Raw genomic sequence first — 25,453 nt, 5'->3', positions numbered from 1 at the left:
AATGCTGTATTGTTTGCTTTGTATTCTCAAAGGTCTCAGACATTGTTGCCAAATACTCAGGGAGATGGTGAGTCTATTTCATCTGAGCCACTCAGTGACTTTTTTGGGATCACTGAGGACAGTCTCCTCACTGGTGTCCAGGATTCCTTCAAAGAGTCGCTGAACAATGTCCTCTGTATCCAAAGAGAGGGCCAGGTAGACACTCAAAGTCTATCCCGGGTTATTGTTGGAGAAGTGTCAAAGAAAGTAAATTCCATCATCTCTGTGGCCATCCAAACTCCCATCTCTGGGCGAATGTCCCCTGTCATTTTTGCCAGTGGTGGTGTCTCCAGCACCAAGGTGGTTGAGGAGATGGTGTCTGGCATTTCCAACATACTTCAGATGTACATTAATGGGAAGAGTGTTGAGCAGAGTGTTGTTCTCAGAGAGGATGGTGTTGAGGTGGATATGACACATTTAACAGGACAGGTCATGACAGCCCTCAGTGGCACTGTTTTGAACTTCAGCAATAAGGAGGAAAATGAACCCGACAAGAGGGAACTGCTTTGTGTTGTTGCTGACCATATGAAGAGGCTTGAAGCTTGTAAAAGTCCTGAGGAGATGCTAAAACAAGGAGAGAGCAACCTCAATATCAAAGGTACCAAATCTAGTCTTTGTCTGTCAACACAAAGTATGGACAGACTACTCACTGAGGAGTTTCAGACCAAGGCCACTGAATCGATCCGGGAGATCGTTAAAAGATTCAGGGGTTGTGCATCATGTTGTTCTGGCACTACATCATCTAGTCCAACTCCTAGGATAGGTGAGATCAGAGACCTTATGATTGACCCTGAGGCTTCTGAGTTGGTAAGTACCTTTGTTTCAGACATGGACAATCTTACCCAGTCTATCAGGGCATCCTGCTCCCCTGCACAGAGTGAGCAGATCCTTCTTGAAAACCATCAAAGTAAGATCTGGTCTTACACTGTTGGTTGTTACTACGACATGAAAAATACGCTGAAGAGGCTCCTTACCTGTCCAGAAAAAGGGGATCTCGCAAGTACATTTGTGGAGAGCACAAAAGATTCTTTCACAATGGTTCCAACTTTGTGCCTGGACATCGGTCATTCCAGTAATGGTGAGGCTGACACATCGGACTCCATTTCTTGTAAACCACTTTTAATAACCTCCTCATCTATGAATGAACAAAAAGGACAAAGTGAGACCCCAAAACCTCTCTTGGCTCTCAAAAAGTATTTGCAAGACCAAGTTCTCCTTGACACCGCAAAAGCGATTGCCAGCCAGGTTCTAGTCTTGTATAAGACTGAGGTGATGGAGAAGTTCTCATCTTCTGTTGGAGAGTGTGATTCTGAAGAGTCTCTGGAGGCCATTCTATTTGTGGATGGCATCATGTCTGACTTGAATGATTTCACCAGTTCTTGTTCCGCCTCACCATCTGAGTTGTTAGACAGTGAACAATGTCTCTCCCATCTCACTTTTCCACTTGGTCTGCAGGACAGCACCACCAACAGTGAATCTACCCAGAGTCTTCCAGTTATAAATATGAAGAAACTCTCCAGTGTGTCTTTCCAGACAAAGGCTAGAAAGGCAGTGAGTGAAGCTCTGAGATCTGTCAACCCCTTTACAAACAGCTTACTGGGAGACTCGGAAGCATCTAAATTGCTGGACACTTTTGTAACAGATGTGGAGACTATTGTTCAGTCCATGCAGGCACATGACTCTGAAAATTTCAAAATGTCAAAAGTGAGCACCCTTTCTGCTGCTCGTATTATATATCATAGATTTCGAGAAATGCTGAGGTGGTTTCTCACTCCCTGCCAAGACTCTGTAAAGGTCATCGATGGTGTTACACCAATACATAATGAGACTCTCAAACAGGCTCCTAGTGAAAGTTTAGATTCTCAGGTGACTTGTAGTAGTGATTCTCTTGAAATCCAAGCAGACCTTCAAACCTGTACCAAGGAGGTCATTAGTCAGATCCTCACTGTGTATCACTCCGAGGAATCCATGGAGGAATGCATATCTAGCCTAAAAGGAGATACAGAAGACCTGTCCAAGCTTTTGGATGCCGTTGTTTCTCAGATTGACGTCCTTGCCGCCTCCAAATCATATTTATTTGTTTATGACTATGCTGTCAATACACAGGACAATTTGCATGGTGAGATCAACAATATTGAGGAGGAGGCATCCTCTAGAAGTCTTAAATCCACAGCCTTTGACAAACTATGTACTGAGGAGTTTCAAACTAAAGCCTCACATATGGCTGGTGGGATCCTTCAATCAGGGTTAATTGGCATTGTAAATACCAACCTTGATGGTAGAAGTGTAGAGTCCAGTAATGAAAGTGATGTCAAAATCCTTCAGAAGAGTGGAACTCCATCTTTGTTCACCTCTTCTCTGCACACCAATTCTGCAGCATCCAACATTGTCATAAGCATCACTAAAGACCTTAATAGCTTCACCCAGATGACTAAAATGTCTGATGCTTCAGTGTCTGGCCAGTTAGAGAGATCCCTGTCAGCTTCAACCCTTCCTGTCAGTGTTCACAACGGGGCCAATGTGAAAGGAAAGATAATTTGGCCAGGCACTGTTAACCTGTTCAACAATGTGTTCACCAAGGTCAAGGATTTTTTTGCCCAGCAACAACCGGTCCTCCTAGACAATGTGGTTGAGGCCCCCAAACATGCCGAATCCATATGCAGAACAGCTACTTCTACACAAATGACTTACAGTGAACATGAAGGCAGCCAGACCAGCATGGTAAATTATTCCAAAACCTTAATTAGTCAGACTCTGATGACAATCCAGAGCAGAGTGTCTATGTCAGAGAGGATGAGCACCTCAGAGAAAGGCCTCTTGACTTGTTCCATCGTGGGCTCCATGTTGGAGGATGTTGACATGGTGAGAACTGATGGAAATGAGATACACCGGCCATCCTCCTCAAAGTCCTCCCTGTCCATCACCTCTGCCATGACCAGAGGGTCCCAGAGTGATTTTACAAATTCTCTTCCAGGCACTCCAGTCCCCAATGAGTGGCCTGTTGAAATCTATTGTCCTATCATTAGGAGTTCGGTCATTGATATGAGTGACTCCTCAACTCATTCACAAGGGTCAACAAATTACACAAGGCAAACCATTTCTGCCATAGTTAACACTGTTATGGAGGTCATTCCAAGAAAAGATACGGAACACATAGCAACTGCAGATGATGTCACTTCTTTTACAAGAAGACTTGCGAGACTCAGCCCCAGGGACGGTCTTCAGAACTTCTCACATGAGCTCACTGACAAAGTTTATGAGCTCATAAAAAGTCACAACACCCCCCAGGCTCTTTTTGTGCCAGCTGGCAAGAGCGTGTCTGACTCTATTCTTTTGAAGCTGAAGACAGGATTGAATGCTTCTGAAGAATCCAGGGAGTTTCCATCTGACCTTGTGTACTCCTTTGCTACGGAGTCAATAAAACGTCTGCTACAGCAGATTGTCTTCTGGCTTCCTCCACCATCACAAGGATCCGATTTCTGCCAAACTGTCATCTCTGATGGTTCTCTGCAGGACACAAGTCAGCTTATCCCGAGCTCTTCTGCCATCTCCATTAGTTCCTCACAGGTTTACTGTGACACAAAGAGCCTTTTCACCAATATAATGGTCAATCAGGTCATGGATACCTGTTCTGTGGCCTCCAGTTCATCAGAAGAATTATCAGAGTTGATGAACATAATCAATGGGTTGTCCCCAACTGATGCTGGAACACTTGACTCTGACAGACCGGCTCTCATGACCACTAGCCGTCAGTCTAGTGCCAAATCATTGCCTAGAACCTCTCTGTCTGGCAGCAGCAGCACACACAACGGTGGAACTGTGGATATTCAAGTTTTAGGAGAGGTGGAATCCAAGATGGACAACAAAGATCTGGAGATGTGTAGTGTCTCTGTGTATCCATCAACTCCATCAGCCATGGACTCTGATACACATGCATCATTTGACTCCACTAGCAATGACTACACCTCTTTGGTACTTTTACTGATTGTTAGATTGCTGTCAATGATCACCCCTATCACATTACTGGAATCCTCTGACATTGGTGAAACATCAAGAGTTCTCACAAAGAGGATTCTGTCTGAGTTCTGTGGCACCTCAGGCCTTGAACCAACTCAAGCCTACCCCCAGAATCTGAAAATCAAAAAGATTTTCAAGGCTGTCTACAAGGGGCTTCTTCAAGAATTTGGGTCAGAGAAGATGCTCCAGGTTGCAATGAAGTCAACGGATTATGCATTTGACGATGCCCTGGTCAAATCATTAACTAGGGAACTACTAACTAAATGCAATGAGGCTAGCTCTTCACCTCCCTCCATGACCCAGTTGTCATCACACAATGCACTTGGCAGTGACGAGGTAGGTAATTCTGGGCTTCCAACAACTGGTAGAAAGGAAAAGAAGAGAGGAAGATTCAGCTCTCTCTGTGGACTCAACCCAAAGGTACATATGTCATCAAAATACAAATTATAAAGATTATTTTTATTCATTACGTACAGTATGATGGTAAACACTGATACCTTTTGTGTGCAATTTCTCCTACTGTACAAATGACTGTTTGTTACCCAGTGTACAAAGAAGGTCAACAAGAAGAACCACTGCATTCCAACACCTTCCCAGAACCAGACCCCTGCCGTCAGTGAAACAGGTAAGTCAATACACTCAAATGTGTACTAAACAAAAATATAAACGCAACATGCAACAATTTCAAAGATTTTATTGAGTTACAGTTCATATAAGGAAATCAGTCAATTTAAATATGTTCATTAGGCCCTTATCTATAGATTTCACATGACTGGGAATACAGATATGCATCTGTTTGTCACAAATACCTTAAAAAAAGGTAGGGGCATGGATCAGAAAACCAGTCAGTGTCTGGTGTGATCACCATTTGCCTCATGCAGTGTGACACTTCTCCTTCGCATAGAGTTGATCAGGCTGTTGATTGTGGCCTATGGAATGTTGTCCCACTCCTCTTCAATAGCTGTGCGAAGTTGTTGAATATTGGTGGGAACTGGAACACGCTGTTGTACACGTCAATCCAGAGCATCACAAACATGCTAAATGGGTGACATGTCTGGTGAGTATGCAGGCCTTTCGATACATTACCATGCACATGAGGTGATGGTGGTGGATGAATGGCACGACAATGGGCCTAAGGATCTCGTGACGGTATCTCTGTGCATTCAAATTGCCATTGATAAAATGAAATTGTGTTCGTTGTCCGTAGATTATGCCTGCCCACCCCATAACCCTACAGCCAACACGACGCCATATACTTGGTCTGTGGTTGTGAGGCCGGTTGGACATACTGCCAAATTCTCTAAAACGGCATTGAAGGCGGCTTATGGTAAAGAAACAAACATTTAATTCTCTGGCCACAGCTCTGTTGGACATTCCTGCAGTCAGCATGCCAATTGCACGCTCCCTCAAAACAAGTCAACCAGCGTTTTTCCTTGCTCCTATTTTTCTCAGTCTCTGAGACATCTGTGGCATTGTGTGGTGTGACAAAACTGCACATTTTAGCGTGGCCTTTTATTGTCTCCAGCACGAGTTGCACCTTTGTAATTAACCCACACGAGTCTAAGCCCTGTCTAGGCCGAGGGGTTTGTATCGGCCTTACTGCTATTTGCCCATACAAACGCATTGAATAACAGATTCACTACATGGAACTGAAGTGTCTGTCTTAAATTTGAGAGATATAAGTTGACGAATATATATATATATATATATATATTGCATGTTTTTATCCCCTTCTTTTTGGCACTAAGCCCTGGGGGGGGGCATATGTAACACTTCTGCGTTAAATAGGCGGATTGAGACTGCTAGGCTACCTGCCGGCCTACATTTGTAAATTATGTAGAATATTACAATTTAAATAATAATAATGCAATACTAATTATTCACACTAACTAGGGTCAGTTAAAGAAAATGTTATGTTTACATTTTTTTTTCAGCAATTGTCAAAGATCAAGAATCCTGCCAAACAGAGAGTGTATGCTCCACCAAGAAGAAACCAAGGAAGCGTTCGCTCATTTCCAGGATGTTTTCAGCTATAGGCAAAGCCTTTTCCAGTCCCTTTACTTCCTGCTATAAAAAGAAGAGCACCTAATCTATATTTCAAAATAAATATTTGAAATTAACATAATTGCATTAATTCTTCATGTTGAGTGTTTTTCATGATATATTATTGGATGATATAAAGTGTAGTAGTAGTAGAAGTTGTATAGTTGACTATATTACTTTTACTTTTAAGATACATTTAAAAAAATAAGAATAGTGTGCACTTCTAGGTACAGTTGAAGTCTGATGTTTACATACACCTTAGCCAAATACATTTAAACTCAGTTTTTCACAATTCCTGACATTTAATCCTCGTAAAAAAATCCCTGTCTTAGGTCAGTTAGAATCATCACTTTATTTTAAGAATGTGAAATGTCAGAATAATAGTAGAGAGAATGATTTATTTCAGCTTTTATTTCTTTCATCACGTTCCCAGTGGGTCAGAAGTTTACATACACTCAATTAGTATTTGGTAGCATTGCCTTTAAATTGTTTAACTTGGGCCAAACGTTTCGGGTGGCCTTCCACAAGCTTCCCACAATTAGTTGACTGAATTTTGGCCCATTCCTCCTGACAGAGCTGGTGTAACTGAGTCAGGTTTGTAGGTCTCCTTGCTCGCACAAGCTTTTTCAGTTCTGCACACACATTTTCTATAGGATTGAGGTCAGGGCTTTGTGATGGCCACTCCAATACCTTGACTTTGTTGTCCTTAAGTCATTTTGCCACAACGTTGGAAGTATGCTTGTCCATTTGGAATACCCACTTGCGACCAAGCTTTAACTTTCTGACTGATGTCTTGAGATGTTGCTTCAATATATCCACATCATTTTTGTGGATATCAAATAAAACTATAAATAATCTTATCTAAGTCCTTTACAATTTTAGGGGGTAAGTCAAGTGATAACGAGACATAAACCGACCTGGATAACCCTTCAGCGTTGGATAATAAAACCCGACCATATAACTAAATATCTCTCATCAACCAGAGGTTCAATTTCTTCTTTGTTTTCTCAATGGGGTTAAAGTTCAATTCACTCGTGTTTTCGTCCTTGCATATAACAATTTCAAGATAAGTAACTGTCACTATCGTCGTAGTGAATACATACTTTTAATGTAAGACGAATGAACACAAAGTACACTAAACAAACAAAATAACAACGTGACCGCTATCAACACTGCGTGCAAACATGCAACATCACATAGACAATCACCCACAAATGACCCAAGGAATATGGCAGCCTAAATATGGTTCCAAATCAGTGACAACGATAAACAGCTGCCTCTAATTGAGAACCAATCTAGGCAATCATAGACATACAAAACACCTAGACCTGTAAACAACACCATAAACATACAAAAACCCTAGACAGGACAAAACCACCCCTTGTCACACCCTGACCTAACCAAAATAATAAAGAAAACAAAGTGGTTGACAAATTATATATATCTTTTTTTGATACAATTGCAAATAACATTGTACCATAGATTGGTAAAAACAAATAGCCATCAAGCTAACATTAAGTGTCAGTGCGAATTTCCCTGCCATAAAATAAATATATATACAGTGGGGCAAAAAAGAATTTAGTCAGCCACCAATTGTGCAAGTTCTCCCACTTAAAAAGATGAGAGGCCTGTAATTGTCATCATAGGTACACTTCAACTATGACAGACAAAATGAGAAAAAAAAATCCAGAAAATCACATTGTAGGATTTGTAATGAATTCATTTGCAAATTATGGTGGAAAATAAGTATTTGGTCACCTACAAACAAGCAAGATTTCTGGCTCTCACAGACCTCTCTTCTTTAAGAGGCTCCTCTGTCCTCCACTCGTTACCTTTATTAATGGCACCTGTTTGAACTTATTATCGGTATAAAAGACACCTGTCCACAACCTCAAACAGTCACACTCCAAACTCCACTATGGCCAAGACCAAAGAGCTGTCAAAGGACACCAGAAACAAAATTGTAGACCTGCACCAGGCTGGGAAGACTGAATCTGCAATAGGTAAGCAGCTTGGTTTGAAGAAATCAACTGTGGGAGCAATTATTAGGAAATGGAAGACATACAAGACCACTGATAATCTCCCTCGATCTGGGGCTCCACGCAAGATCTTACCCGTGGGGTCAAAATGATCATAAGAACAGTGAGCAAAAATCCCAGAACCACACGGGGGGACCTAGTGAATGACCTGCAGAGAGCTGGGACCAAAGTAACAAAGCCTACCATCAGCAAGGGCATTGAAGATGAAACGTGGCTGGGTCTTTCAGCATGACAGTGATCCCAAACACACTGCCCGGGCAACGAAGGAGTGGCTTCGTAAGAAGCATTTCAAGGTCCTGGAGTGGCCTAGCCAGTCTCCAGATCTCAACCCCATAAAAAATCTTTGGAGGGAGTTTAAAGTCCGTGTTGCCCAGCAACAGCCCCAAAACATCACTGCTCTAAAGGAGATCTGCATGGAGGACTGGGCCAAAATACCAGCAACAGTGTGTGAAATCCTTGTGAAGACTTACAGAAAACGTTTGACCTCTGTCATTGCCAACAAAGGGTATTTAAAAGTATTGAGAAACTTTTGTTATTGACCAAATACTTATTTTCCACCATAATTTGCAAATAAATTCATTAAAAATCCTACAATGTGATTTTCTGGATTTCTTTCCCCTCATTTTGTCTGTCATAGTTGAAGTGTACCTATGATGAAAATTACATGCCTCTCATCTTTTTAAGTGGGAGAACTTGCACAATTGGTGGCTGACTAAATACTTTTTTGCCCCACTGTATATAAAAAGTTTGGCTCACACAAACAATGCTCTCTAAGTTTTATCAGATGCAAATGAAACTCAGTCCTGCACAACTGACTTGATAAATCCAACAGTCAACAAACTAGGCATCAGCGTGAATTTCCCTTCCATTAACAAAAGCCTTAGCTCACGCAAAGTATGCACTTTTCCCTTACTTCCTTCCTCTCTCAATCATCGGCCACATTCCGAGCTTCTTTGTCAAATGCTGTCAGATCCTCCTTGAACCTCAGGTTGTTCTTCTTTAAAAATAAATGTTTCTTTGCACTTTTCCATGTCATATCCCTCGCTGTCCTGGAGATGTATCTCATGACCACTGGTTGTTTTCGCCATCTCTCAGCCTACCCAGGCCTTTGCACTACATCCAGAGAACCTGCAACAACATTTCGCTCCTCCTATTACCCTGCAAATGTCCTTCACTCTTGCTTCGATGTTCTCAGCAGATTTTTCTGCTATTCCATAAATTCGAAGACTCCATCTCCGACTACCGCTCCTGCTTTGCAACCTGAATGTTCAATGTTGCGTTCTGCTGCTTCAGAGTTTTTACTTCCTCAGCATTGAAATCAATCGATTTCATCAGCTTAAATATACTGACAGTGTTCTTTTACACCAAATTCATGAAGTTATCTGCGCTCTCTTTGATTTTAGCCGTGAGGATGCGGACGATGTTGTCCTGTAGCTGGCTCATTGATGGTTCACTTCTCAGCTTCTTTGGAAGTTGCTCCTTGGTTGGGGTATTCAGGTATGAATCGCATTCACCCCCCTTTTTTACACTGCAAGCATATGAGTGAGTTTCAACAATGCCTCTTTTCTCCTTGGAAGTTTCAACATCCATTATCTCAGCAACAGTTTGGTCATGTCCTGATTACATGCTTCTAGCTATGAAGACGTTAGCAGGCTAACTTAACTACACACGCTGAAACTTTTCGATAGCTAGCTTGTTCGTTGGAACTCGTCAAAAATATTTGTCAATGGTTTGATTAATTACAAAATGATTCATTGTATGGTTAGATATAATTTTTTGTGAAAACGAAAAACAAATTGCAACTGCAGTCTAAAACTCTAAACTTTATCAGAAAACCCCAAAATTGTTCCTCAGCTAGAAATGTTCCACCTTCTCATGTCGCCATCTTGACAATGTCACTGATTTCATGGAGCTCTCCTGCGCATCATTTACTTCACAAAATCCCGCAAATTTGAAAGCGGAAGAAATAAACATTGTGAGATTGTAAATATGTGTGAGAGTCAGAGATTTGAAAGCAGACGCTTTCATCCAAAGCAATGTACAGTAATGCGTACATACATTTTACTTTTGGGTGGCCCAGGGAAATTAGACTTTTTTTCAAGCTTTTCTAAGCAATTTTTGTATCTCTTTCTTTGTAATACTGTATGTATTCAATCATTTCGAATTGGTCACTTCCCACTGGGCACATACATCAATTCAATGTTTATTCCACATTGGTTCAACGTAATTTAATTGAAATTACATGGATATTGTGTCACAGTGAATTTTTAAATCTGCAGTCAATTTAATTATGTTTTCATGTGCCATGAATCTGACATTTCACATATGATCCTCATAGGATTAGGCTACATAATTACAGTGGTGCAGTAAATGTAATGTCAATTCAATACGATGGTGCATATACTGTACATATAGCCATTATAGCTATTAAACCCATGTTCAGTGACTGTAATCTGTGACCCAAGTGGCCTAATATGTTTGTGACGTTCCATGGAACCCACGGTATTGTTTAAAACTAGATTCAGGATTGGCTTGCAGGTCATTCTACAGTGTAAATTATAAATGAAAACGTGTTTTTATATCAGTGTTACAGATTCACAATACCGAGCAGTGTCTCAACCCGTACCGCGCTTTTATCTGCCTAAAGGTATCTTCAAGCACGACTGGATAGGCCTTTTGGATAAGTTTGTCCAAGGTAAGGACATGCATCAAGCTATAGCCTACTTTTAATGTTTTACTTCCGAACTCAAGTTACTCCAGTCAAGTGATTAATCGTAAGAGTTGGTGGTTTTGACTGAGCAGTCCAATGGCCAATGCTGTTTTTGGACTATGAGACCCTCGGCTATATACTATGATGAGCCAATAACATGCATAGATTATCCATTAGGCATTGCACAAATCAGTGTCTAGGTCAGAATATAACGTTGCTACTTCCGTCAACTCAAGTTACTCAAGTCAAGTGATTAATCGTAAGAGTTAGTTGTTTTGACTGTCAAAACAAATAACTTTGATGGAATATTCCAAATTACAATTGCAATTATTCATCACAAATTCACAATATTACTTGTATTTCAATGATTCATCCAGGCCCAAGACATAAAGTCTCCTGAAAGCTGTGTAGCAATCATTCCATTGCTGACCCATAGGATGGTAATCACATACATGATTGGCTTAATCTAGAATCATGGATACCTTTCATGTGAGTATTCACACACCAGATTTTTTTTACATACCTCAGAAGGAAGATACCTCAATATCTGGAAGCACTGTCTCATGTACAATTGTTAATGTTATCTTTGAAATTTCTAACAAAATGTTGACTTGATCGTTTCATCAAGACCTTCTCATCACAAGTTGGAACAAGTGGTCAACATTGGGACAATGCAGCCATAAATAACATGGAACAATATTTTCATGGAGGTAAGCACTACACTTCTGATGGGTTTAAAGAATGTATTACATTATCTAATAGTGTGAAAGTAAACCCCAGCTGTTATTCTTTTCACAGGGAAGGACAATCTCCATTATGCCATGAACGTTTCATTGCTGAACAACCATGGATATTTTTTCCTCTCATTTGGCTCCTGTTCCTCCAACAGTGTGCAAGATCTGCCAGCAGAGCTCACTGGAGCAGGGAGACATCCCGTCATCCTTTTGGCGCCTGACAAAGTACAATTTTTTTATTCTAAATAACACTATAGTAATGTAACGGATGTAAAACGGCTAGCTTAGTTAGCGGTGGTGCGCGCTAAATAGCGTTTCAATCGGTGACGTCACTTGCTCTGAGATCTTGAAGTAGTAGTTCCCCTTGCTCTGCAAGGGCCGTGGCTTTTGTGGAGCGATGGGTAACGTTGCTTCCTGGGTGACTGTTGTTGTGTGCAGAGGGTCCCTGGTTCGCGCCCGGGTATGGGCAAGGGGACGGTCTAAAGTTACATTGATGCTGTTGACCCTGGATCACTGGTTGCCACGGAAAAAGGAGGAGGTCAAAAGGGGGGTGAGTGTAATGGGATGTGAAACCCTAGCTTAGTTAGCGGTGGTGCGCGCTAAATAGTGTTTCAATTGGTGATGTCACTTGCTCTGAGACCTTGAAGTAGTGGTTCCCCTTGCTCTGCAAGGGCCGCAGCTTTTGTGGAGCGATGGGTAACGATGCTTCGTGGGTGACTGTTGTTGATGTGTGCAGAGGTATGGTTCGCGCCCGGGTATGGGCGAGGGGACGGTCTAAAGTTATACTGTTACAGTAACATCTTCTGCACAAAGTTACATTTAAGTGAGAACGAATCCTAAAGATGGTCCAATGGGCCTGATCTGAAGCTTCTCGTCATCTCAGTATGTTGAACCACCTGATTTCTTGCAGGCTTGAGATATTGAGTTGCAGACTGCCATGTCTAAGGTATGTCTAAGGTAGTGTCAGATGAGTCTCAGATACAGAATAAGTCTATGATGTTATGGTGATAATGATTGAGATGGTGATTATAATAATGGTGACTAGCGGTACCCCACCCACATTGGATCTGATTTATTCAATTCAAATCAATTCAATCTTTGAGGACTGCAACCATAGAAATACAATTTCTTTACACTAATAATAAGCTATTGTCAACTTCCCGTCTATGCTTATCTTGCTCATTGCTCACTGTCAATTGCTCACTGTTACCCTATGTGTGCGTGCAACTATTATTGATTTCTCACAGAAAAATAAGTTGGTTGCAAATGTACCTGGGGCCATGTAAATAATTGTTAGGCTACTCATTTTGAATCCACCGGTGGCAACTTGTGTGACCATAAAAGTCTGTGTGCGACTGGGCACAGTCAAATAATTTGGTTACTGACCTGCCCTACATCATTCAAGTCGAACTAGGAAATTCTGACATTTCTGACTCACTAACTCGTTATGGAATGATGATTTTAAGTTTCCCACTTGTGAAGTATCAGAATCAACCAGTAGGAAGCTCTACGCTAATAACGTACATTCATTTTAACTCTGAGGTTCCAAGTTTCCGATGGGATGTGAATGCGTCAATAATTGCTATGGTAATTTTGAATGTTCAGTCAGTGAGCATTATGGGTAATTATCCTACATACTTACATCAAATACTTTATGATAGCATCATCTCCTGTAGTAACAGTGCCATTCCAAACACAATAAATGTAAAAATGAACAAAGATAAAAAATATTGCTGAAGTAAAGAAAATCAGCTCACAATTGTAGGAGGAAATGTCCCTGCAGCAGGGACGCTTACGGTATTATAATATATTGTAGATAACATTAATATAATTTGTGTATTTACAGTATCAGTACACATACAAATGAAAGTATATGCTAGGAATTGATATACACTGAGTGAACAAAACATTAAGAACACCTATTGAGTTTCCCCCCTTGGTGGTGGATCATTGTTGATACTCAGGGAAAAGTGTTGAGCGTGAAAAACCCAACAGCATGTCAGTTCTTGACACAAACTTCTACCATACTCTGTTCAAAGAGACTTAAATATTTGGTCTTGCCCATTCACCATCTGAATGACACACATACACAATCCATGTCTCAATTGCCTTACAATATATTTTTTAACCTGTCTCCTCTTTATCTTTACTGATTTAAGTGGATTTAACTAGTGACATCCATAAGGAATTATAGCGTTACCTGGATTCACTTGGTCGGCATATGTCATGGAAAGAGCAGGTTTGAATGTTTTATACACTCAGTGTAACTCATTGGCACTGAAATAAGATATTTGCAACCATTAACTGGGGCCTTGTTGAGCCTTATCTAGGTAAGTAATTGACAAAGTATTATTTTGATGTATGGAAAAAACATGGTATGCAATTCCTATGTAGAGAAGGTTCTCTCTGGTAGTTGTTCAATATGACTTCAACTTTTACAGGGCACTCTTGTAAAATAGATGTTTAATTTCAGTGTGACTCCGTTTAAATAAAAGTTTAAAAAAGAAAAACACAAACACAGGATATGGGGTACACATGGTATCACATCATTACATATTAGGCCCACTGCACCTGTATTCCAGCATCTGGAATTGACTCAACATGTTTGCAGTGGGGGATCAATACATGTGGAGGAATAGGTGGCTGTCGAATGTATGATTCTGATATGTACAGGGGGGGGGGGCGTCCATGTTTGCGTCCGTACTCTGAGGTGTGTTTGAATATGAATGAGCAGCAGTGTCGTGATGTGTCCTATCCCGTCCTTGCAGAGTAATTATCCTTGGCCTCATCACGTCTCAGTGGCTCCTCCTTAGGAGGGGGACACCACCACGGGACAGACCCCACACTCATCGCTAGAGATTGAACTTCAGACTCCCTCCCATCATAGTGATTCACACCCACAGAGAGAAAGACAACCCACACAACCTCTTGGTTGAGATGAACCACAGAGGTAGAGGCAGAGGGCCTTCAGGGCTAGCCAGTCAGCCTGCCTGCTATTATCCTCAAGTCAATTGTATTTAAATTCATGTTCATTTCAATTATTGAATACAAATCTTTAAAGTCCCATTTACTTAATGATCATTTTTCACTGTCTTCAACCCTCAATAACCAGGGTGAGTCTGGGTCACCCTTTTACACACCTTGCATATCGTCATAGACTAGGCCGAAACGTACATTTTTTAACCTTGCCTGAATAAAATATTTTTTTTATAGTGAGTGTAACTGTAGACAGTCCCCTCGCCCAGACCCAGGCGCAAACCAGGGACCCTCTGCACACAACAGTCACCCACGAAGCATCGTTACCCATCACTCCACAAAAGCCGCGGCCCTTGCAGAGCAAGGGGAACCACTACTTCAAGGTCTCAGAGCAAGTGATGTCACCGATCGAAACACTATTTAGCGTGCACCACCGCTAAATAGCCAGCCGTTACACTCACCCCCCTTTTGACCTCCTTTTCCGCATAGCCGTTTGACAGCCGCATTTTTTTATAGTGAGCAAGAGTTGCGCTTTTTCCTTTGATGAGTCAAATTTTTGGTTGCACCTCAACTGAACTTGGTTGAGCGCCCTCTGTTTTTTGTTGTGAAATAAAAATAAAAAAAATGTACAAAGTAAATTATTCAAAGCATTAAAATTGGGATGTTTCCCACTTATTTACACAACCTACTCCACACTTGCAAAGTGAACGTTTATAGAAACTTTCTGAACTTAAGTAGTAAACCGAAGAAAAGCAGAATTGAGTCCAATTATAATGCAAATCATTTAATGGTCTATGGTTCAATCCCATTTCTGATGGTCTGATGAATAATTAATATTGTTCCTCCTCTTCCTTGTGGCAGGCGCAGCAGCACACTGCCCTCCAAAGCCTGCAAAATAATCGCCGGACTGCCCCTTTCCTAGCTCTGCATGGAACATCCAGTGTCACGTCCTTGGTGACGTGTGGGGTGACATCCGAGATGACCACAGCAACATCCTCTGGAAAGGGAAAAAAGAGGAACATGCAAACCGTAGCTTCTAAACACTGGCCAGTTGAAAGGTTCTACTAAGGTGTCATGACAAACGGCACCTGTCAGAGTGCTCTAAGTGTTACTCACCTGCTTGGATGTTAGCTGGCAGAGTGGCGAAGACGGCCATCGTGAGAGTCCTTTCTTCAGGTGTGACGTCCACAACCTCCAAGAGGGAAGAGATGGGCTCTGCCTCTGTATTAGGGGTGATGTCCACCACATTCAGGTTGGAAAAAGCCGGGTCTGCCTCTGTATTAGGGGTGATGTCCACCACATTCAGGTGGAAAGAAGCCGGATCTGCCTCTGTATTAGGGGTGATGTCCACCACATTCAGGTGGGAAGAAGCCGGGCCTGTGTTATGGGTGACAACAATCCCGGTGAGCTCTACTACTACAAGGCACCTAGATGTCATCTGAACAGGCATCTGTCAGAGTGCTCAGTCATTGCTACTCACCTGCTTGGATGCCAGCTGGTAGTGTGGTGGAAACGGCCAGGGGGCTGGAAGCTGGTAGGGTGGCTGCAGGGGGCTGGAAGCAGCTCTGCACCTCGTCCGCCACAAAGGCACAGACAGAGCTCATATAAAAAGGGCTCTGGAGGTCATCCATGGAGAAGGACTGACTGATTCTCCCGAGGATCGACCACAGAGTCAAAAGCAGCAGCCCGGGAGAAAGGGATGTGAGGGGAAGGGTCCTTTAACATGCAGGAGGAGAGCTTCTCCACTACGGCCGCCACCATGCCATACAACACTCCTTCCGTGGCCTCCAACTGCTCTTAAACGCTAGTAAAACCAAATGCATGCTTTTCAACCGTTCGCTGCCTGCACCCGCACGCCTGACTAGCATCACCACCCTGGATGGTTCCGACCTTGAATATGTGGACATCTATAAGTACCTAGGTGTCTGGCTAGACTGTAAACTCTCCTTCCAGACTCATATCAAACATCTCCAAACGAAAATCAAATCTAGAGTCGGCTTTCTATTCCGCAACAAAGCCTCCTTCACTCACGCCGCCAAACTTACCCTAGTAAAACTGACTATCCTACCGATCCTCGACTTCGGCGATGTCATCTACAAAATTGCTTCCAACACTCTACACAGCAAACTGGATGCAGTTTATCACAGTGCCATCCGTTTTGTCACTAAAGCACCTTATACCACCCACCACTGCGACCTGTATGCTCTAGTCGGCTGGCCCTCACTACATATTCGTCGCCAGACCCACTGGCTCCAGGTCATCTACAAGTCCATGCTAGGTAAAGCTCCGCCTTATCTCAGTTCACTGGTCACGATGGCAACACCCACCCGTAACATGCGCTCCAGCAGGTGTATCTCACTGATTATCCCTAAAGCCAACACCTAATTTGGCCGCCTTTCGTTCCAGTTCTCTGCTGCCTGTGTCTGGAACTAATTGCAAAAATCGCTGAAGTTGGAGACTTTTATCTCCCTCACCAACTTCAAACATCTGCTATCTGAGCAGCTAACCAATCGCTGCAGCTGTACATAGTCTATTGGTAAATAGCCCACCCATCTTTACCTACCTCATCCCCATACTGTTTTTATTTATTTTATTTTCTGCTCTTTTGCACACCAATATCTCTGCCTGTACATGACCATCTGATCATTTATCACTCCAGTGTTAATCTGCAAATTTGTAATTATTCGCCTACCTCCTCATGCCTTTTGCACACAATGTATATAGACTCCTTTTTTCTACTGTATTCTACTGTATGTATAATTGTTTACTCCATGTGTAACTCTGTGTTGTCTGTTCACACTGCTATGCTTTATCTTGGCCAGGTCGCAGTTGCAAATGAGAACTTGTTCTCAACTAGCCTACCTGGTTAAATAAAGGTGAAATAAAATAAAATAAAATAAATCCATGGTAAGATGGGGAAGAAATGCAGCGCTATCGATTTACGGGATGCTCTAGAGATGACAAGAATGACTTAAAGTCGCGAATGATCAATGACTGTGTAATAGTGTTCCATGGAGAAATGTAATGTGTAGAACCTGTATAATTGTAACGGTTTTCCTCCTCTTCGTCAGAAGAGGAGAGGCGAGAAGGATCGGAGGACCAATATGCGGAGTGGTAAGTGCCCATGGTTCTTTTAATAAGTAATATTCAACATGAACACAACTGAATACAAAAACAATAAACGCGGAACGAACGAAAACCCAAAACAGTACCGTGTGGTGAAAAACACAGACACGGAAACAAACACCCACCAAGAAACAGTGAAACCCAGGCTACCTAAGTATGATTCTCAATCAGAGACAACTAATGACACCTGCCTCTGATTGAGAACCATACTAGGCCGAAACATAGAAATCCCAAAATCATAGAAAAACACACATAGACTGCCCACCCCAACTCACGCCCTGACCATACTAAATAATGACAAAACAAAGGAAATAAAGGTCAGAACGTGACAATAATTGGGTATGCTTCTATGTCTTTATTTCGTATATGAGGACGTAGGAGCCCGTCCCGATTCATGACGCGATTATCCAGGTGCATGTTGCTTAGACCAACTAACCCAACCTTGGTTTACAAGTTAAATACATTGTTTATATATGCCTATACAAATCTATCGACCACACCCATTTAAGGCAATGATTGTCAATTGAAAACGTGGTTGTTGTGTTATCTTGTTGTGCGCCTTGAGTGTCAGTCCCCTTAAGCACATTATTCCAATATTTCTGAGCTCTGAATTGACACAATGAGCACTTTTGCAAAGATATTCGGTTAAAAATAAGTATGAATGACAATAAACGTATGACTTGGATTGTATGCATAATAGTGTAGTAAACAATATCTCTCAGCGTGGGAACTTTTGGTGTTTGGAAAGTATCCGTATAAGTCTCCATGGCACGTATCACTTCGTTGTCTTGTTGGTAATAGTAAAAATGCTAGACAGTCCACATTGTAATGGTATATATGACCCCCTTTTAAAGAGTCGCTCATTTATCACTTTCTTGCAGATACACAGTGCTTTCAGAGAGTGTTCATGCCCCTTAACTTATTCCTCATTTTGTTTTCTTACAGCCTGAATTCCAAATGGATTAAAAAAATATACATATATTTTTTTTTTATCATCTCACCCAGCTACAGACAATACCCCATAATAACAAAGTGAAAATATGTTTATTATTTTTTCTCAAATGTATTGAAAATGAAATACAGAAATATCAAATTTACATAAGTATTCACAATACATGTTAGAATCACCGTTGGCAGCGATTAAAGCTGTGAGTCTTTCTGGATAAGTCTCCAAGAGCTTTTGCACCTCTGGATTGTACCATATTTGCAATATCACAATATAAACAGTATCTGTCAAAAGTCTGGACACACCTACTCATTTAAGGGTTTTTCTTAATTTTTTTTCAATTTTTTACATTTTAGAATAATAGTGAAGACATCAAAACTATGAAATAGCACAATTGTAATCATGTAGTAAGCAAAAAAGTAGCCATCCTTTTCCTTGACCACTTTGCACACTTGGCATTCTCTCAAACCTTTTCATGAGGTAATAATCACCTGGTGTGTACCTTCTTAAAAGTTCATTTGTGGAATTTCTTTCCATCTTAAAGCGTTTGAGCCAGTAGGTTGTTTTGTGACAAGGTAGGGATGGTGTACAGAAGATAGCCCTATTTGGTAAAAGACCAAGTCCATATTATGCCAAGAACAGCTCAAATAAGCAAAGAGAAACAAGTCCATATTTACTTAAGACATATATGTCAGTCAAAACGGAAAAATTCAAGAACTTTGAAAGTTTCTTCTAGTGAAGTCGCAAAAACCATGAATTGCTATGATGAAACTGGCTCTCATGAGGAAGACCCAGAGTTACCTTTGCTGCAGAGGATAAGTTCAGTAGAGTTCACTGCACCTCAGATTGGAGCCCAAATAAATGCTTCACAGAGTTCAAGAAACACACACATCTCAATATGCACTGTTCATAGGAGCCTGCGTGAATCAGGCATTCGTGGTCGAATTGTTCCATTGAAACCACTACTAAAGGATGGACACCAATACTAAGAAGAGACTTGCTTGGTGGAAATCTGTCCTTTGGTCTGATGAGTCCAAATTTGAGATTTTTGCCTTTCAATGTGTGTGTAAAGAATCCAGGGTGTTTAGTTGGGTCTACTCTTCATTATAAAACTATTTGTTGAATGGTTTAAAATCCATCAGAAGCTGCTATCAATTCATGGTGGCTCTGAATAAGTATTGACGGAGACAGAGCTTGTTTTGCCAAGGAAAGTGAAAAGGACTGAGGGAAAATACATGGAAAGGAACATGGAAGAACCTCAAAGAACATTACATTTTCAAGATCATGTGACATCAAACATAACATCAAAATGCATCATATTCCTACCCTGACAGAAAAACCACATGATTCCAACTTACATTTTATGTGAGCACAAATTACATTTTGGAACACAACGTGATCACATTTTCACATGTAGTTTAATGTAATCACATTGCTTTACATGTTATCACATTATCTTCACATAAGATTACATGAAAACATGTTTTTGGAACACTTCCCGTGTTCACGTGAAATTCATGTGTATTTGCGTAAACGCCCTGCAGTTCCACACTCAAAGTTCTTAATAATGCTTAAAAATACACATGTATGATTGTGCATGTGTGATGTTGCCAGTTGCCTACATCGTAGTTGCCTTCCGCTGGCGAGACCTGCTTGGAGAGAAAGGAGCATGGGTGCAGTTTCTTGTCCTCCTTCTTCCACTGTGAAAGGACCACACCAGCTCCGGTGTCCGAGGCGTCCACCTCTAACACAAAGGGACGAGTAGGATCAGGATGAACGAGGATGGGTCCGGAGTTGAAACGTCCCTTGAGCTCTATGAATGCCCTGTAAGCCTCAGGATTCCTGCAAAAACCTGCTTCAGTGAGGTGGGACAGGGCCATACGTGTTCCGGAGGGGTTTTTGGAGAAGATCAGGATATCGTCGAGGTGAACAAAGACGAACCGGTTCAACATATCCCTAAGAGTGTCATTGATCAATGTCTGAAAGACTGCTGGTGAGTTCGATATTCCAAAGGTCATGGCTAAATAGTCAGTGACCACTAGGGGTGTTAAAGGACATTTTCCTCTCATCTCCCTGATTCTCTCCAGATTTTAAGCGTTGCGGAGGTCCAGTTTGGTGAAGAATTGGATTCTTAGTGTCAACTCCGAGGCGGCGGACATCGGGTAGGGGGTAACGATTCTTGATAGTAATCCTTTTCAGCCCACTGTAATCGATACAAGGACTGAGACAGAGAGACAAGGGATGCGATTAGACATGCAGCCCAATTAATATATTTTTTTCCACTAATTGGTCTTTTGACCAATCACATTAGATATTTTCGTATCAGCTCTTTTTCAGAGCATATCTGATTGGTCAAAATACCAATTACTCAACAAACAAAAAAATGACTGAATTGGGCTGCCTGTCTCAACGAATCCACAGAAACCTGGACATGTTCCAACTGAAATGTTCCATCCTGTCAGTACTGATGTTGAATGGCATTAACTACAATTTTTTTGTTCTCTCCCAACCCCTGTAGGTGTGTTGAACATGATTGGAAATGAAACTCCAGCACACCGGTAGCACTAAAGATGTGTGAGTATAACTTTTCCAGGTGAGTTGAACCCGCCTGTGGGTGCAGTGGGGATATTCCTGGGAGGTCTACTGATGAAGAGGTATAAGCTTGGCGTTGTGTCTGGAGCCCAGCTGTCTTTCATCACCTCCTTCATGGCCTACCTCCTCCTCCCTCTGCAGTCTGGCACTAAGTGTGACAATGTTCATGTGGCTGGTCTGACCATGTCCTACAATGGGTAAATATGACATCTGATTGGTTGGTTGGTGGGTGGGTTGATAAAAACAAAAGTTTTGATCAGTGGAATATGAGTGAGTTAGACTAAAGTACACATGGGCTTGTGCCGGGGCTCCCTCTTGTGGGAATATACAGTATGGTTGTTACTGAGCCAGGATTCCTGGCTGTTTTGTTACTGTGCCTGTGTCAATGATAGTCCAGCAACAATTATTTAAACATCATTATTACCAGCCATTTTCTCTGTCCCCCAGGTCCCCTGGTGTACGATGGCAGCCTGTTGTCAGAGTGTAACAGAGAGCGCTCCTGCTTGGCTGGGGAGTGGGACCCTGTGTGTTCAGACAACGGCATCACCTACACCTCCCCCTGCCTCGCAGGCTGCTCCAGCTTTACAGGTTACGGCAAGAACACGGTACCAATACTATTAATGTACTGAGTGTACAAAACATTCACAGGGATGCCGGCCCATGTTGACTCCAATGGCTCCCACAGTTGTGTCAAGTTGGTTGTATGTCTTTTGAGTGGTGGACCTTTCTTGATACACACGGGAAACTGTTGAGCGTAAACAACCCAGCAGTGTTGCAGTTCTTGACACAAACTGGTACCCCTGGCACCTACTACCATGCCCCGTTGAAAGGCACGTAAATATTTTGTTTTGCCCATTCACCCTCTGAATGGCACACACACAATCCATGTCTCAATTGTCTCAAGCTTTACAATATATTTTTAAACCTGTCTCCTCCTCCTTTATCTATACTGATTTAAGTGGATTTAACTAGTGACATCCAAAAGGGATTATATCTTTAACATGGATTCACCTGGTCAGCATATGTCATGGAAAGAGCAGGTGTTCTTAATGTTTTATACACTCAGTGTAACTCATGGCACTGACATGTACCACTGCATATACATTCAGAGAGTTTGGTATTTTTCCTGGAGGGCCACAATGTGTAATAATCTTTGGCCAAACCAGGCACACTAGAGTCTATAAAAAAATATATAAGAATTTGTTCATAACTGACTTGCCTAGTTAAATAAAGGTAAAAAAAATAAAATCCTGGTTGGAAAAAATGAAAAAGACTAGCTCCTAAAGACATTATGGCCTATGCTTCCCTAGTCCCTGTCAAACTTATCTTGACCCTACTGCATATTCCCTTTAGCTTTCATTTCAATTGTATTGTACTTTGTTTGGGACGGCACAAGACACTTAAAAAATAAAATGGTGTATATTTTTGGTCTTGTGTTCAATTTTCTTCTCTATTGCTCAATACTGTATGCTAAGCGCACACAGTTAGTTGTCTGTTGTAGATCTGGAACCACTGACAGAATAGGGGAGTATCTGTGGCCACATGATAAAACACTAGTCTGGCATCAGTAGTCTGAAAATAGGAGGAAACCAGTTGGACATGTACATCAACATATGGCAGTTGACATTAATATAGTAAAAAACTCATCCTAGATGTCTCACACTTTTTGAATGAACTTGTGGCTTTGGCCAGGATCCAATTTCCCCACGTAGCTGGTGTGTAAAGGACCATATAAAATCATCTGAATGAGGCTTATTCATGTTTCAGTGGGATTATAGCATAGTTGAATTCCATTTAATTTCCAATGAGTTTAAGAAATTAATGGAAAGCCATGTACTGATTGTATTTGTATGTTATGAATCGCTACTTGAATATGTACAAAAACAGTTTATTGATTTAGTGTGTCAGTTTTGTGGAGGTCCAAAATGAATGTAAAATCCAGACAGTTTAGGAATGACATGCAGTATGACTTGAGCGATACCAAAAACATAGCTACTGCAGTCAGTTTACAACCAGAGTTTTTATTTTTGTATTTGTTTATTGCTTATGTGCATAGCCCGGTGCGGTACATTCCAGCTCCTCGTATCGGCCGGGCTAGAGTGGGCATTGAGCCAGGTACGAATCTGGTCTCCAGTGCGTCTCCTCGGGCTGGCGTACATGGCACCAGTCTTACGCACGGTGTCCCCGGTTCGCCAGCACAGCCCAGTGCGGGCTATTCCACTTCACCGCACTGGCCTGGCTACGGGGAGCATTCAACCAGGTTGGGCAGGCTCGGTGCTCAAGAGCTCCTGTGCGCCTGCATGGTCTGGTCTACCCAGTGCCACCTTCACGCACCAGCCCTCCGGTGGCAGCCCCCCGCACCAGGCTGTCTCTCCGTCTTCGGCCTACAGGTGTTCCCGCCTGTCCAGCGCTGCTAGAGCCTTCGTCCTCTCCAGTGCTGCCAGAGTCTCCCGTCTGTCCTGAGCCGCCAGAGTCTCAACCAGATTTTTTCTTTTTTAATTTGTTTATTGCTTAAACACAAATTTTAACAAAGCATAAACCAATACTGATCAAATTAGAAATTAAAGCAGTGGTAGGTTTTATGGGGAAAACATTCAATCAAATCAAATCACATACACATGGTTAGCAGATGTTAATGCGAGTGTAGCAATATCTAACAAGTAATCTAACAATTTCACAACAACTACCTTACACACACACAAGTGTAAAGGAATGAATAAGAATATATACATATAAATATATGGATGAGCGATGGCCAAACTTTCACGTTCTGACCTTTATTTCCTTTGTTTTGTCTTTATTTAGTATGGTCAGGGCGTGAGTTGGGGTGGGCAGTCTATGTTTGTTTTTCTATGTTTGGTTTCTGTTTCGGCCTAGTATGGTTCTCAATCAGAGGCAGCTGTCGTTAGTTGTCTCTGATTGAGAATCATATTTAGGTAGCCTGGGTTTCACTGTTGGTTTGTGGTTGTTTGTCTCTGTGTGTGTGTTTGTTGCCACACGGTACTGTTTTTTTTTTTTTTGTGTGTAGATTTCACGTTATCGTTGATTGTTTTTGTTTGAGTGTTCATTTGTCTTTATTCAAATATCGTCATGAACACTTACCATGCTGCATCTTGGTCCGATCCTTACTCCTCTTCAGACGAAGAGGAGATCTGCCGTTACACAAACGGCATAGGCAAGATGCTGTAGATGGTATAGAGTACAGTATATACATATGAGATGAGTAATGTAGGGTATGTAAACATTATATAAAGTGGCATTGTTTAAAGTGACTAGTGATGCATTTATTAGATCCAATTTTTAATTATTAAAGTGGCTAGAGATTGAGTCAGTATGTTGGCGGCAGCCACTCAATGTTAGTGATGGCTGGTTAACAGTCTGATGGCCTTGACATAGAAGCTGTTTTTCAGTCTTGGTGTCCTGTGTGAATTTAAGTATGCTCTCTCTAAATCTCTCTTTTTCTCTCTCTCTGAGGACCTGCGCCCTAGGACCATGCCTCAGGACTACCTGGCATGATGACTCCTTGCTGTCCTCAGTCCACCTGGCCGTGCTGCTGCTCCAGTTTCATCTGTTCTGCCTGCGGCTATGGAATCCTGACCTGTTCACCGGACGTGCTACCTGTCCCAGACCTATTATTTGACCATGGTGGTCATTTATGAACATTTGAACATCTTGGCCATGTTCTGTTATAATCTCTGCCCGGCACAGCCAGAAGAGGACTGGCCACCCCTTATAGCCTGGTTCCTCTCTAGGTTTCTTCCTAGGTTTTGGCCTTTCTAGGGAGTTTTTCCTAGCCAATGTGCTTCAACACCTGCATTGCTTGCTGTTTCGGGTTTTAGGCTGGGTTTCTGTACAGCACTTTGAGATATCAGCTGATGTACGAAGGGCTATATAAATACATTTGATTGGATTTCAATTTGTCCGTGATGTGTACGCTGAGGAACTTAACTTTCCACTTCTCCACTACTGTCCTGTTGATGTGGATAGGAGGGGTGCTCCCTCTGCTGTTTCCTGAAGTCCACGATCATCTCCTTTGTTTTGTTGAGCTTGAGGTTATTTTCCTGACACCACACTCCCGAGGGTGTAGCATAAGAACAGCTTCATTGGCACAATGGACAAAACTTGCACAATGTTGTAATCTAACATTTTAATATATATCGGCTTAATTTGAAAATTATGTCAGTGTTGGAGCCCCTGGCTATCCATAAATGAAAGAAAAAAAAACATGGTG

The 25,453-nt window shown here is 41.8% G+C and overlaps 1 protein-coding gene across 5 annotated transcripts in view; it reads left to right on the top strand.

Annotated features, from left to right (window-relative positions):
• Positions 1 to 25,453, top strand: part of LOC110532439 — an 82,677-nt gene that overhangs the window by 9,284 nt on the left and 47,940 nt on the right. The window contains exons 10-13 of one of the 5 annotated variants that reach the window (XM_036973985.1): positions 33 to 4,476; positions 4,603 to 4,681; positions 5,264 to 5,383; positions 5,991 to 6,213. The exons of 3 other annotated variants lie outside the window; for them this stretch is intronic. In XM_036973985.1, coding sequence (XP_036829880.1) covers positions 33 to 4,476; positions 4,603 to 4,681; positions 5,264 to 5,383; positions 5,991 to 6,145 — 4,798 coding nt within the window. In that variant the 3' untranslated portion in view covers positions 6,146 to 6,213. Of the gene's footprint in view, positions 1 to 32; positions 4,477 to 4,602; positions 4,682 to 5,263; positions 5,384 to 5,990; positions 6,214 to 25,453 lie in introns of those variants that run through there. One more of the 5 variants, XM_036973986.1, reaches the window with a different exon arrangement.

This window comes from Oncorhynchus mykiss, unplaced genomic scaffold (genome assembly GCF_013265735.2).
Source record: "Oncorhynchus mykiss isolate Arlee unplaced genomic scaffold, USDA_OmykA_1.1 un_scaffold_377, whole genome shotgun sequence".
NCBI lineage: Eukaryota > Metazoa > Chordata > Actinopteri > Salmoniformes > Salmonidae > Oncorhynchus > Oncorhynchus mykiss.
The sequence above is the reverse complement of the archived record's forward strand: the minus strand, read 5'-3'. Positions and strand labels throughout refer to the sequence as shown.